The 16251-nt window shown below is 33.8% G+C and overlaps 1 protein-coding gene across 3 annotated transcripts in view; it reads left to right on the top strand.

Annotated features, from left to right (window-relative positions):
- Window positions 1-16251, top strand: part of clstn2a (calsyntenin 2a) — a 188436-nt gene that overhangs the window by 95458 nt on the left and 76727 nt on the right. For all 3 annotated transcript variants that reach the window (XM_028441969.1, XM_028441970.1, XM_028441971.1), the window contains exon 2: window positions 14784-14906. In XM_028441969.1, the coding sequence (XP_028297770.1) occupies window positions 14784-14906 (123 nt within the window). The remainder of the gene's footprint in view (window positions 1-14783; window positions 14907-16251) is intronic.

The raw sequence follows: 16251 nt of genomic DNA, 5'->3' as shown, positions 1-16251 counted from the left end.
CATCTGAAGATGCTTTTAAAAGCATGCATCAGTCTTTTATTTTTTCTTTATAGAGTTTTTTTGATCATTTCGTGTTTCTGACACAACGACCTCTATAAGTTTATTTTATCCCCACGTTTTACATCATCAAGTTTACTCTCTCTCACAATCTGCAGTGATTTTAATCAGCTACACACACACACACACACACACACACACGCACACGGTTGGTGGAGGCAGGATGCCAGAGGCTGTTGCTAAAATAAGTCACTAACCTCCAGCAGTTACTGTACATAGAACGCTTGAACTCCATCAGTCAATAGTCCATCACCTGTAGTTCTGTGGTGTGTGTGTGTGTGTGTGTGTGTGTGTGTGATGAAGTCTGTAAGTTTTTGATTTAGGAAACTGTAAAAAAAAAAAATTTAATTGAAAAACTGGTGAAAAAAGACTTGAAAAACAGAGATTGACAGAACCTTTCAAATATTAATAATTATTAAATCCTAACCAATAATAATAATAATAACTATTATTTATTATTATTATAAAAAATTAATATTTAATATTATTAAAAGATTATTGTATTATTTTTAGAGAGTAGAGTTGGTGCTATAGGTAAACATTAGATTGAGGAGGTAAAATACAATATGAATGTGGATCAGCTTTTTATGGTTGTGTGGCCTTAAATGAAAGTAAATATTACTGTAGTTAGTAGAGATGAGGATGAGAAGAAAGTGACTCAGCAGTTTAACACTCTGGTGAATGTTTGAAGCAGTTGAATGACTCCGCTGCTGCTGCTGTGATAAACACACACCCTGAAACAGCGCTGAGACTGACTCACAATAACAATAGCCTCTTAAATATCCATGTGTTTTACTGTAATGTACAGTTTTTTGGCTGAAAACAACAACAACAGTGTGTGGATATTAAAATAAAATCACTTTGGTGATCACTGATCTCCTTCTCTAGAGCAAGGCATAAAGTCTGCATCTATAGACACGCCCACTCATGAATATGCATAAGTAGGCTCCAAAACAGCCTGTTTTTAGAAGAATCATTAAAATGACTTTTCAGAGGCTAAAACTCCAGAAAACAGGTGAGTTTGTGAAAATAAACCTCAAATACTAAGTTGTTGGGGTTCTTGGAACAAATGGAGAATTCTGGACCTTTAACAACACTATCTCGAGGTGTGATGATGATGTCGATAAGGAGGGAAACCTCAGGGATGACCCAGTGTGTGAAGGAAGGACTGAGTCTCTTACTTGGTTTTGGAGCTGGTGGGAGTGGCTGGACATCTCCACCATAGTGTCCTATAGTGACAAACTATTCCTCTACTGTATATCTACAAACTAGCGGTGAAATTAGCCACGAGAAAAACCCTGAAAACAAAGCAGAAAGAAACACATTTACCAGACTAATATATTTAAAGCCTGTTTCTAATGTACAAACTAGTTCATGTGTGTGTGTGTGTGTGTGTGTGTGTGTGATCATATCAAGCCTATATATTAACCATTAAAAAGATAAATGAATCTAGGGGTTTACTGACACAAACATAAATATGAATAGCTATATTGTCATTGATTAGGAATCCTAACAAGGTAATCAATAGATAGGAAATAAATTATATGATAGATATTAGTTTTTAGTGTATCTTACAGATGATTTAGGACATGTTAGCATTAGAGATGCTAACAAAAAGCTAACACAAGAGGAAGGTTAACTTTTATTAGGTTATTTATTTCAGGCTTAGTAATTGTGATTAATTGTAATTGAACTTTAGTAATTGGGAAGTAATTGTTATTGATTTTCTGAGGATAGAATATAATTGTAATTGAATTGTAATTGGAAAACATGCTGGTCACTGTAATTGGAACTGAATTGTAATTGAACATGGGTAATTGAAAATGTAATTGAGCCCAACCCTAATGTTTACCACCCATTTAAAACAAGCCACACCCACAGTCTGCATAATATTATCCTTTTTCTTCTTGTGTTTACTTGAAGACATTGTTAAAAAATGAAACGTAGAACTAGTAAATCATACAGCTGTTGTGGGAACAGCTGTGCGCTCTCACCAAAGGAAATCCATCTTTAATGAAGTAGGCCAGTTCATTTATCATGTTCTGAGATGTTTATGACTGAACAAGGAGGATTTGAAGGTGAGAAACACTTTGATAAGCTGTGTGCACTAGACAAACTTACACAAATGCAGAATATTTATGAGTGTTTGGAATGTTCCTTTAAGTGCATGTGTTAGTTGTGAGGAACAGGAAGTAGAAGATTTCTGTCTGTTTCTGTGCTTGTTAACAAATGCACTCCCTGGTGTAAAGAGTCATAAATCTACGTTGCCTGAGGTGCAGCAACACTTTACACTGACTCTACAGACTAATTATTGTGTAAAACACTAAAGGAAAGACACGATAATGGTGGAACATGTAGGAGCCCACAGGATGTCCGACAAAGCAGATCCATTCTAAGAAACATTAACAATAAACTCAACCTTTGTAGGGGTGTCCTATAAGGAGGCACCGATCGATCAATCAGCTGATCGATCATTGATTTCCCATATTTTTATGAAAGCGATCTTTTCTGACAATCTTAAAGTCAGCCACTGTCCTCTTCTGATGTGTGTGCGAACAGTCTATGGTGTGTGTGCTGCACATGCCTCTGCTACACAGGATAACAACAGCTGGAGCAGCCGTTAGCTTAGCATTTTGACAGTTTTACACAAAAAAAGAGAGCAAAGGATCGCAATTTGTAATTCCTGTAACGCAGAAATAAGTCCTGATGAAGCTGTTAACAAAACGTTGCCTCATTTACCTTTTAATAAATCACCGCAAAGCTCAGTGTGCAGCATGTGATGCTAGAAATCAAGCTAATGCTAAAGCTAACGCTAGCGGACCAAAGAGCCAGTTGTCCGCTGAGAGCGTTTATCAGTGAAAAGATCAAAGTTACTACGAGGAAAATGATGGAGGTCATGGTTTTGTATATTAATAAAAACTAATGTATAAGTAATTATAAAACAATCTGAATCATGTTCATTACACGTTGACTTATGAAAATGTTACACATGATACACTATTATTTCTGTAGAATGTTTGACTGTTAGCTTTTGTCCTGTAGCTGTAGTTATTTTTAGAATCATATTTTTATATTTAAATATCAACAAAGCTGCTGCATTTGGACATTTTTTATTTTTGTACCACAAGGAAAATTAAAACTCAGGCACTTTATTAGTCGTTTAAGATGTTTTGTTAGTTTGTCCTGTAGATTATTATTATTATTATTATTATTCTATCATCTATCCCAAAACCTGTGAGTTTCTTTATTTGTTAAACTAAATACTGCTGACTGTGCACTTTATTTTAGTCAAAGAACAGGTAGTTTTAGTTTTTAAAATGAAAGACTAAAAGAAGTGATATAATTGAGTATTTTGTACAGTAATGTTCTAAACTTTAATTCATATTTCAGATAACTACCTCATGTGCAGTTAAAACATGTATTGTTCAATGTTTTACAATAAAATAAGATTGAAACATTGTAGGATGTATCATGTCAGTTATTAAAAAAAAGCATCCCTAGTTTCCCATCATTGTTTAATGGTTCAAAGCTGCAGAAAGCTCAAAATAAGGCAGCACGTTTGGTATTGGTTTGGTTTCTACACAATTAAACATTAAGCGTATGCATGATTCCCTCTCATGGCTAATGGTAGGAAACAAGCTAGCTTTAAAGCTGCAGTATGTAATGTTTAAATCAGTATTGTTGAATAAAACACTAGACTTCCTAATCAAACAAATTGTTTTAAAAATACTATCTATGACTATGACACTGTAGGGTCTAGTAATGATCAGCTGAAAGTGTCTCATCCAAAAACAATTACTTTATCTCCATCTTTTTATCTACAAAGCAATAACTGCCTTACCATCTATATCGTATTGATGGTAAACAGGAATTTAAAAAGAAACTTAAATATAATTTCAGAATGGCTGTATGTTGAGTTTTTATTCTATTCATGAGGAATATTAAATGTGTGTCTTAAAATTTCTTATTGGGTATATTATTAATTGTATTTGTGATTTTAAATATCGTAGTTGATGTATTTGTATGGTTGTCTCTGTGGAGCTGGTTACTAAGGTACCAGCTAATCTTTAATCCTTAATAAAAACATTAAAAAATCCACCTTTTATGACTAAATGCCTTATTTAAAGCTGATTGGGACAATACATTATAATACAACTGAATAGATCAATAAATCAAAGATCATTTGTTCAAAAAATCTGCTGCTGTCCAGTGCTCTCCTTGCTTTGTAAGTTGCTAATAGCAGTAGTCAAAACATGGCTAAGCCTCCTCGGGCAGTGTGTGATGGTATCTGGCCTGCTTCAGGCAGTCTGACCAAAACCACTTCACTTGACTCCACTTTTCTTCTAGTTTGTTCCCCTCACTCTGCGAGATATTAAATTTCAGTTTTATTATTAAATTCCAGTTTTATTATTAAATTCCAGTTTTATTATTAAATTCCAGCTTTATTATTAAATTCCAGTTTTATTATTAAATTCCAGCTTTATTATTAAATTTCAGTTTTATTATTAAATTCCAGTTTTATTATTAAATTCCAGTTTTATTTTTAATTTCCAGTTTTATTATTAAATTCCAGTTTTATTCTGATCTTTCTGCGTTAAATCCAAAATAAACATCAACCACTGTTTTGGGGCAACTTTCAGTGAAAACACAATAAAAGTCACTGTGACAGAGTTTTTGGGGGTAAACAAGACATAACAGTGAGACTAGTAAAAACACATCAGGCTACAGGACTCCACATCCCACAATGCAATGCGTGAAACTTTTCCGACAATGTCAATAAAAAAGTGTTTATAGTGGAAATGAAAACAAACTCTCGATCTTCAATTTCAACCTTTCAATCTTTTTGTCAACAAAGTATCTTTGATGTAACATTAGATGTTAATGAACTTTTCTTTAATATAACATTTATTGGTTATAACACATGGACATGAATTGTACATATAATAGATATTATTAAACAGAATTCTTTATAAATGTATAAATTAAAGGAGGCAGACACAGTCCACAGTGAGCATTAGCAACGATGCTAAAACGCTGCTTAACAGAGACGACACAATCACTCCCTGTGGTGCAGCGTTTGCTTATTCTCTCCGTGTTCCACAGTTACTTTGTGTCGATGTGTTTGCATACGCGGCTAAAACGAGTCCTCCCTGGAAAATAAAAGGTTTTTTTCACACTTAGAGACCAATTCAGCCATGACTAAAGCTTTAGGAAGCAGCAACTTTACCCCCAGGAGTCATTTCTCTCTCTCCAACCACAGAGTCATACGAGGATTTCCTACTATAGTCCAGCCATGTAGTATTATGTCATATTTAGAGACTTTAGAGAAATGCTTTTATAGCATACAAATGTAGTTCATTGTAGTAAATGTGTTAATGAAGGAAGTTTCTGCAGAACAGTTTCTAATAATCATCAAAGATGAATGATTTCAGCTATAATTGGGATCATAGTGGGTTAATGTACGAGTACAGTCAGGAAATAGCAAATATCCTTTAATCTACTCAAAAAGATTTAGTTGTTGTTCTTTGTGTGTCTGAACAGACCAACACATGGAGTGTGCGTTACTCCATCAGTCGTATTAGGAACACCACAGAGGAAGTCATTTCCTGCTCCCGTCTTGTTAGAAGATATTTTATGGTGTAATTGAATCAGACGTTGAATGTCCCACACTTCCTGTTCCATTATTCACTGGAGGCTCTTTAGACGCTAAAGATGGTCTTAAAGAAAGTAACAAAATGTTCCAAGAGGATGAAAGAAGATAATTAAGGTTTCATTAAATCTTTAGTTTTAGAAATAAACGAGTGTAAAACTTCTGCAGACAAACTTTTCCAAAGGTGCATTTAGGAGAACTCGTCTCATATCACAGCACTACAGATGTAGAACTACTGACTATAAAATACAGACATTATCCATGATCTGTTATAACTTTTGTCAGTTTATAAAACTCGTTTTTCACGTTCTGATTGATTATTAACACAACAATATTCACTATTCCTCTCAAAATTCAGGATTTGCTCGTTTGTGTGCTGTTTGTAAACCGTATGTTTTATCTCAAAAATGGCGACTTCAGGGCTGATGACGTGGCGTGAAAACCTTCTATAGGAGGTGAAGCATTTAGCAGCTTTTTCAGTCAAAATAACAACTGATCTAAAAATCAGTGAAAGTTAAAAAAAGTCAATGTGAATGTCTTCAGTGGATCCTGGTCGTCTGTATTTACGTACACACAGATCTTCTTCTCTTCTTCATGAAACAGCAGAGATGGAACTATCGCCCCCTGCTGGTTTAAGACCACCTTTAACTGCCTGATCCCATTTTGGATCTTATATAACGTGTCAAACTCAAGGCCCGGGGGCTGAATCCGGCCCTTTGGAGCACCCAATTTGGCCCGCAGGAGAAAGTAAAAATGACAGAGAAAACATGAATCATTATGTAAATGACAGTCAACACTCCTGGTGCTTATGTCACATGATTGCAGTTATTTTTCAGTATTAAACTGTTGAAAAATTTTGGTTTGAAAAACTTAAATAATGCTCAAATTATTCCATAATATTTCCCATAATTAAATAGAAATTGGTCACAAAATTGAGGAAATTTAAAGTGTAGATTCTGTTGGGACTGATATCTGTCATTATTGCTTAGATATTGTTGGTTTCTTACATATTTAGTATTTTATGTATAGGCAGAAGTGTAAACTATGGAACAATAATGTTAAAATGACTAATTTTACAGCATAACATCTGTGGCCCTCTAGAGATCAAACTGCATTACATTAACATGTTCAGTATTTCATTGAAATAAATGCATGGTTGTTAAAGGACGACCACAAAGAAGGTAAACGTGGACATTTACTGTTAATAAGTACAGATAGTGTACAACATGTTTACATGATGATTGATATTGAATATAGATCACAAACCGACCTTATGAACAGCTCTAAAGTTGAAGTTATCTATAATAACACATCATCATGTATTTACTTACAATTGATGTTCACATCATTTGGTCAAAGATTGAATATGAACAAATACATTTTTTTAAGGAGATTGTTCAAGGGCATTGGTGCTGAAATACTGTTAGTGCAGTAGTTATGATGTCAATCATAGAGCAGTGGGTAGTACTTCTGTAAATAGTAATAGTTTAACTGTCAAAGCAGCCACTGACGTAACAGCCCTGAATTTATCTAGTTTTATTTATTTTTTATTTTTTATTTCCTCCAAGAATCACACGTTACTTTTTGTATCCGTTGTGTTCCTAATACGTCCTTTTTTAACGAACTGTCAGACTGACACTTGGCGTTTGTCATCTTAAACCATCCGACAGAGATGGAAATGTAGAGCTGAGCAGGTTCACACATTGATTTGGCAGAAAGTGACAGTAAATCTAAGAAAAAGTAAAAATCAGCTCATAGACAGCAGCCAATCAGATGTGTGTGTGTTTTCTGTTTACACAATAGTGATTAAATATAATGTAACATAAAGCATGTCTTTAGATAGATTAATATTTTAAGGTAGTTATTAATATTTCATCTAAAAGTCCAACTTTGAATCTTAAATAAATAAACATGATTCCTATTAACAGTCTTCTACTGATATTATCAGTGTACAATTGTTGACATTAGTTTAAATCAAAACCATTTGACAGAAAAAATGTTACTATAAATGAAAAAAACTGAAATTCAACATGACATGTAAATGTATAAAATGTATGGATATGTAATGATAATACACAAGAATAGTTACTGATGGAGAATATTCATGAATAAAAGCACTAAAATCATTTATCACAAGATGGGATGATATCATGAGAAATAATATCACAATATTAAAACGTTACAAGATGTATCGCCATGGAAACGCTCAAACAATCTACTACACATCAGATTTATAGTTGTTTTCATTTTTTTATTTTCATATTGAGTTAAAAATATTACACCCAGAGTTAAATATTATATTATTATTGTTGCATATTATATCCAGAGTTGAAGTTAAATAAAAGTATATAGTGTATTGTCCCACCCCTATTCATCAGCATAACTCTTCACAAGTTCACTGTTTTACCGCAGGACCGTCAAACTTATATCAGTTCAGGGGTCAAATACGGAGCAGTTTAATCTGTAGTGGGACACAGATGTTTATACATACAATACTAAATACAGTATGTAAGAAACCAACAATATCTAAGCAAAAAGTGACAGATATCAGTCGCAATAGGATTTACACTTCCTAGATTTTGTGATCATTTTCTATTTAATTAAATGAAATATTATGTAATAATTTGAGGAAAATTGAAGGGTTTTGTAAGATTTTTGTATTTTTTTTTTCAATTGTTTAACACTAAAAATGACTGAAATCATGTGAGTTTCATTTACACAAGAATTCATGTTTTCTCTATCATTTTTACTTCCTCCTGCGGGACAAATTGGATGCTCCAAAGGGCTGGATTTGGCCCCTGGACCATGAGTTTGACACACGTGCTGTAAGGTGTAAATCTACACACACTGATATACATAAACACATTCATCTTCTTGAAATTAAAAATGAAACAAAATGAATAAAAGCAACACATTCTTCCTCCTTTTATACATTATTTGCAGTGTTTTAATGGAGTTTATGATTTTAATCATTTCTAACTTGTACTTCTTGTTTAGGTGGAGAAAGTCTACAAATAATAAAAGTACAACTCTTGGTGTTTTTTTTAGTGCAGAGCAAGTTTAAAGGAATTTATGACTTTTTGAAAGACTTAAACAGTTGGTGGAATAATTTCCTCTGTCACTGTATTTTTACTGTAGTGAGAAAAGTAAATAAATGTTTTCTATCTTCATCCTCTGCTGCTTCCTGTTAATACAGATATCACCTCTGTGCACATCGTTTCCCTCTGTTCTCACTTCTGTTGATATTTTATGGTTTTTTTACTCAACTAAAGAAAAAAACATGTTCTTTATTCTAAACTTTAACAGTTAAACGTCGTTAAAGCTTAAAGTGGAACTAAACGCCAGGTTTGAGCTGAACTAGTGAGAAGTCAATAAATACTATAACAGCTATGCTATGCTATGCTATGCTATGCTATGCTATGCTATGCTATGCTATGCTATGCTATGCTATGCTATGCTATGCTATGCTATGCTATGCCAATAGTAAAATGTAACTGTAATATCCTGGTTTCAACCCATAGAGGGCAGTCACTGACATTTAACAATAAATACTTTGATTAAAATAACCAAATAACACAATACATTTGTTTTCAGCATCAAAAAGTGGTTTTGGGGAGTAATTCCTCTTTAATGTCTACAAAAAGGCAGAAATAAACAAAAAATATGAATCAAGAACAACAAAAGTTGACCTCTAACAAATTAGTATGAATGCATCAAAATATCAATTATTAGCTGAAACCAAAACACTGAAATACATTATTATTATTATTATTATTATTAATAAAACATTGACATTGTATGAATTAATGTTAATGCTTCAAAGAATAAATCAATTAAAAATATGATTGTATTTATTTAGCACTGACATTCCAATGATACACAATAACAAATCAAATAATAAAACTCACCAACTCATACATTAAAAAATACTGTACAGACCTATCACTGATAGAAGACATTTTCATTAAATATGTTATCTCATTAAAAAGTGCTGTGATTGTGGTGTACATCATTTCTGTTTAATATGAATCCTATCTGAGCTATGTGATCTTTATAACGCTAACATGTCAGGCTAACGCTAACCCTACAGTGTGGATGTGACACAGAAACATCAAATTTAATAGTATGATGTCATTTTCTGTAATGTTTGTAAATGCTACTGTACATTGTGAATATTGCACTAAAACTTGATTTGAAGAAAATTATGAATCATATTGAAACCAGAATTAGATCTTTTCCTAAAATGGTTCAGCCTTAAACTTATTCTTTATTTAGACCAGATCACCGATACAAACACATATACATAAGGCTAGCATTAATGTTTTATGACTAAAGTAAGAATATCAATCATTTTAATCTTAAATTCAACCATTTTGCAAATTGTCTTTGATATGGATAGAAATATATTCATAAACTTGTATGATTATTATTATTTTTTTAGAAAGAAACAACTCCATAGGGTTATTATGGATGTAAAATGTTTTGCGTTAAGTGTGATAACAGTTGACATTTTCCCACGTTAGTCTGAAAGACGTCAGAGGAGACGTAAACACTAAAGCTAAACTACTTTAAATGCTAATGATTCCATTTGCTTTGCATGGATGTAACATTTACTTTCATAGTTTAAAGGGAACATATTATGAAAGTGGATTTTTCCTAATAAGTCCCTGTTAAAGGTCACCTACTCTGTTTGAATGGAGCTAATATGTCTTTGCATCTATTTAAAGCTTTCTGTGTCAACTTTTAAACTTTTCTATGATTTTTGGCTGTAGTCGAGTAAACACCAGAGTTAATATTTCCCTCATCTCATAAAAACGTTTTTTTTTTTTTTTGTTGGTGTTGAACCATGAGATAAAGAATTGTGTTCCAACAACTTAATACTTTCTCTGCTGAAGCAACACTTCTCTTCATTTGTTTCACAGCAGTAGGATAATAATTATTTCCACCGTGTTCCACTTAAATGAGACTCTTTGTCCTTGGTGTTCTGTGAAAACTCACATTTACAGCGTTCTTTAATCAGACGTGAAAGTGGTGAAATGGGAATTGGAATTTATGGCGCCTTAACAGAGTTAAAAAGCAGAATAAAGGACAACAAGGACTAGCTTTAAATCTACAGGAGCTATGAGAGGTAGAGTCAGTGAGAATGAAGTATATAAAGCCTTACTCAGCACAATTCAATGTGCTAATTATACTAACTGCACCTCACAGGAGCAGAACGCCTTTAAACGCCTTTAAACGTCCTTTAAACGCCTTTAAACGTCCTTTAAACGTCCTTTAAACGTCCTTTAATAAAAAGTCTTAAAAGTGTTGAACTGAATTTGTCTAAAGCTATAGAAACTCTGTAATAGGATTATAGATATTTGTGTCCTAAGCCCCTCCCTCTCATACACCCTATTGTTTCTTACCAGTATCTGTACATTTCTGTCCTTGATGTCACGAAACTTGGTTTTTTATGTAAACCAAGCTGTGGTTCTGACATTCAGCCACGTTTATTGTCTGTGTAAAACACCTACTGTCATTTTCTGATTGATTCAGAGGATAAAACAGCTTCTTAGCTTCATTTTAGCATCAGATTATCTCATGGAAAAACAAGAGGATAAATTACTGCTGTGATAGTAACAAAATAATAACAAAAAATTAACTTCTTGAATTTGTGTATTGAAAAGTCACTTTTATCTACTGTAATGTAGAATAAAACAGCCTGGTACGTAAAAACATTCCAGCAGCGACAAAGAAAAAAATAATCTAATTACTACTATTATTATTTATAAAACGCTTCAACTTGACTTAAAGTTTTCTACATAAGGCTGACATTATCTGTCGTTAGCATTAATAAGGTGTTACAATGGCTGTCATTATGTGTCTAAATTATAACACCTTTGGAGCTATGTTGGTTTTTTTGTGTTTAGGATCTCGTGGGGTTAGGGTTACAATCTTAATGACACCTTATTAATGCTAACTACAGATAATGTCAGCCTTATGTAGAAAACTTCAAGTTTTTATCTGACATCAGTTCACATTAAAGCCACATTTGAATATGTATTTTATGCTGTAATATAGTCATGTAGATACAGAAACATCTATTTCTTGCTCAGCCATGATTCTGCTCATATTGGACTCTTCAAAGTAAAAGATTTTACGCTTTGTCAAACAAACCAATTCCTGTGGAATAAATGTGAAACCTTGAGCTAAAATATCTGAACCTGCCACGGTGGAGTTTGTTCTACGAGCTAAAAACATACTCAGATCTGAATAAAATGATCACGATGGATTACTTTGTGTGGCATTCACAACGCTCAGATAGATTGTGACATACCTTATTAACGTCTGCTGTATAGTCTGTCACTAACAACCAGTTTAATGTTGTTTTAGTCACTTCATAGACTTTTTCACTATATTTTACAGTTCATATTTAAAGCAAATTTTCTTAAAGCAGAGTACACAAAAATATTCAGGGATGTTTTTGTAACGATATTCCCCGTTACTGAGCAAGGATTCCAGATGAATTATGTTTTATAAGATTATCTCGTGGTCTGAGGTGGGGAAGGAACAAACGTACATATTAAACTCATTCAGTGTTCACGATAAATACTCCTTCCTGTGTGTGGCGGGAAAGCTGACGACTCCCGACTCATCACTTTAATGACATGGAACAGAATGTAGCCAATCACAAAGCAAGCTAACTGAGAAACACGTAATGCTGCGTTCCAGACAACTCAGAACTCGGTGTTTCCGAGTTCAGCGGCAGCACGTGGAAATATCTCAATCATGGCTGACCAGTCAAGTAGTAGCTCCGACTTTAGGACTTTGGTGATGTTCTGTCACTTTTTCCAAGTAGGAGGTTGGAAAAGTAGCTTGGAACGCAGCATTAGTTGCCGTAGTTAGATCTCGTTTTATTGTGCCAGATTTCTGTTTTGGAGGAAGATCAATGGTTGAAAGCACACTGTTCGCTTTGATGTATCAAAGGACACATCAAAGCGATCAGCAGACACCTCTGAGGAAGACTGACAGTTGACAGTCGAAACACGTCAGGAGATCAAAGTAAATTTGTCTGAATAAATGATTATTATTATAAAAGAAGACAGAATGAACTTGCTAGAATGACTGATCTGTTCTTTACCTTTATGTGTGAACTGCTAAAAAACATCTCTTCAGATGTTTGAAGTCGTGTGTTTTCTGCTGATCAGATCCATAAAACTATAAACTATATACAGACACACCACAGTCTCCAATGAATGGACCATTACACACAGCAGGTGTAAAGACAGCACATCTATTCTGTTCTTTTCTATTCTGCCATGGGTCCAGCAGAGGAACGTCCCGCTGTGTGCCGCAGAGCTTCGTGTCTGCCACACGGGCAAAAGATGACACCCCCCCTTGTATGTTTAATGATGTCTCCCTGTGGTTTCCTCTGAATACTTCATACGAAGGTCAAAAAAACATCATTGAAAAAGTAAAGTTGTGTTTTGGGACATTATGTATCTGTACTTTACATCTAAAGTATTTCCCAGCATGCCTCAGTTCTGACAGAGTACTGGTTCATCTACTCAAGTAAAAGTACCGTTACTTAAATGAAATTGTAATGAAATACCTGTATAAAGTCATACATAAAATACTACAGTACAAGCAAAAAGTAGCTCAATTAAATAGTATCTTTCACCCCCACGTTTATCTTTACATACTGTAAACATTTCATGTAGAAACTTAAAAAGGAAGATATGAACTTCATTTATTTTTGTTTAAAATAAAAGGTTTGTCAAAATGTGCAATTATTTAAAAAAAAAAACAGCAATTAATTCAATTCAAAATGTAAAAAAAAAATTATTTTTATATATATATAGATACATTTATGAACTCTAAAACGGAGAAAAAACGTGTGTGTGTGTGTAGACATTTTAATTGGTAGCCGTAGTGATTATGTGTGACACTGATCTGTGTTAATCTAGTCTATCTTTAAATCTCACTCGTCGTCTGGTGTTTGAAGAGAGAGAGAGAGAGAGAGAGAGACAGAGAAAGAGAGAGAGAGAGAGAGAGAGAGAGACAGAGAGAGACAGAGAGAGAGAGAGAGAGAGAGAGAGACAGAGAGAGACAGAGAGAGAGAGAGAGAGAGAGAGAGAGAGACAGAGAAAGAGAGAGAGAGAGAGAGAGAGAGAGAGAGAGAGAGAGAGAGAGAGAGAGAGAGAGAGAGAGAGAGAGAGAGAGAGAGAGAGAGAGAGAGAGAGAGAGAGTACGTCTACAAAGGTCATAGGATGGTGTTTTAGGGCTGAGTCATATGGACCAAACTCAATATTTTTCTCAAAATGGCGATATATGATATAAATCTTGATAAATTTAATTCAAATAAAGTCTGACCAGAAACAGATTAAACGTAATGTATCACATCATAGTCGACCAGAGCTGCAAAGGTTAAAGAAAGGCATTGAACAGGGCTGGACTGGCCATATGGTATACATGACATCGTCCCAGTATGCTGTCGACCCAAAGTGGGCGGGTCCACTACTTTTTTTCTTCTATATGAGCGAGTGGAGCAGACATGGTAACAGGTGGACAAATATGATCAAAAACATGGCAAGAAAAGAGTGAAAAGTAACTAAAATGGCCCAAAAGTGGTAAAGTAAAGAGGAAGCAGGTGGTATTTAATGGCAAACTGTAGCTTAAAGGAGCAAAACGTGGCAAACAATAGTGAAGAAGGACAAAATGTAGATAAAAAAGGAAACAAGTGGTATTTATTGGGCAAAAGTGATCTTATTTGGATGAAAATAAGCCAGAAATTGGATGAAAGTGTCAAAAAGGTTATCACTGAGTGTGAACAACTGACAAACTGAAGCTTTGACAAAAACAAACCTTTCTTTTCTGAGCTGTTGAGGTGAATAATATCAGACTATTTTTAAAGCAATACAACGATGACTCATACAATGAAAATCCATTTTTCCTCCACTGGTTTCTGAACGTAGTGGTGGAGGGTCACTCTTAGTTTTCTACATGAGAAATGTAAAAGTATTGAACAGTGATCTATTGATCAATGCTGGGAGCTTTGTATTGAAGGTTTCTCTCTCTCTCTGTGTGTTTTTAACAGTCAACAAACACAAGCCATGGATCGAGACCTCCTACCACGGCGTGATCACAGAAAACATGGACACGGTCCTGCTGGACCCACCACTGGTGGCCCTGGACAAGGACGCCCCGGTCCCCTACGCCGGTAGGAAAAACACCATCTTCCAAACAAACTTCACCCTCTCCACACAGTATCCACAATATTCCAAATTAAATTATTCGGAATGAAAGTGTTCTGCTTCGTGTTTACATGGAAATAGTCATTCTGAATTAAGGTTTATATGGAAAACAGGTTTATTCACCTTTATTTAATTCCTCTTTAGGTGTTGGGTGTGGAAGGTTCTATTATCTATCTATCTATAGCAGGAAAACGTGACTTAATCACGTCATGTCCCGATGAAGCCGTTCCGTTTGCTGATGTCTATGTGTGTGTGTAATAAATCTGTATATGTCTATGTTTGATTCCATCCACTCTTTATCACCAACACGTCAACACCAAAGGACGAGAATGCTCAGAACGACCGGAATTAACTTAAAACCTTTACAAGTTTGAGGAATTATTTAATTCAGAATTAAAATTGGAATAATTCAGCCACGTAAATCAGATTTAAGTTTAATTCATAATTACCATTTTCATTCAGAATGAAGTGTTTACAAGGTCAGTTTAAAGAGGATTTAACTTTTATTCTGAATTAAAAGGGAATTAAAGCTTGTGTGTGTGTGTGTGTGTGTGTGCGTGTGTGTGTGTGTGTGTGTGTGTGTGTGTGTGTTCACACAGATAAAGCAGCTCTATAACGATACTTCTATGCTGTGTTCAGTCGACTATGGAAACGTTTCCACCTAGAAACTAAAACAGATGATGTCATTGTTACTGTTGGTCATTGAGACTCAACTCCATTCATCACTGTTTACACTGAAAAACAATGACTCGTCTTTTTTCTCCTTTACCAGTGACATCATCAGGGGGTAGGGTTAGTTAATAATAATTAGTAATTATTAGACTTATTAATAATTACTGATTATTAGACTTAATAATAATTAGTGATGATTAGACTTAATAATAATTAGTGATTATTAGACTTATTAATAATTAGTGAAATTAGACTTAATAATAATTAGTGATTATTAGACTTAATAATAATTAGTGATTATTAGACTTATTAATAATTAGTGAAATTAGACTTAATAATAATTAGTGATTATTAGACTTAATAATAATTAGTGATGATTAGACTTAATAATAATTAGTGATTATTAGACTTATTAATAATTAGTGAAATTAGACTTAATAATAATTAGTGATTATTAGACTTAATAATAATTAGTGATTATTAGACTTAATAATAATTAGTGATATTAGACTTAATAATAATTAGTGATTATTAGATTTAATAATAATTAGTGATTATTAGGCTTAATAATAATTAGTGATTATTAGATTTAATAATAATTAGTGATTATTAGGCTTAATAATAATTAGTGATTATTAG

The sequence above is a fragment of the Gouania willdenowi genome, unplaced genomic scaffold, assembly GCF_900634775.1.
Source record: "Gouania willdenowi unplaced genomic scaffold, fGouWil2.1 scaffold_354_arrow_ctg1, whole genome shotgun sequence".
Lineage (NCBI taxonomy): Eukaryota > Metazoa > Chordata > Actinopteri > Blenniiformes > Gobiesocidae > Gouania > Gouania willdenowi.
This window is presented reverse-complemented; position numbering and strand designations above follow the sequence as displayed.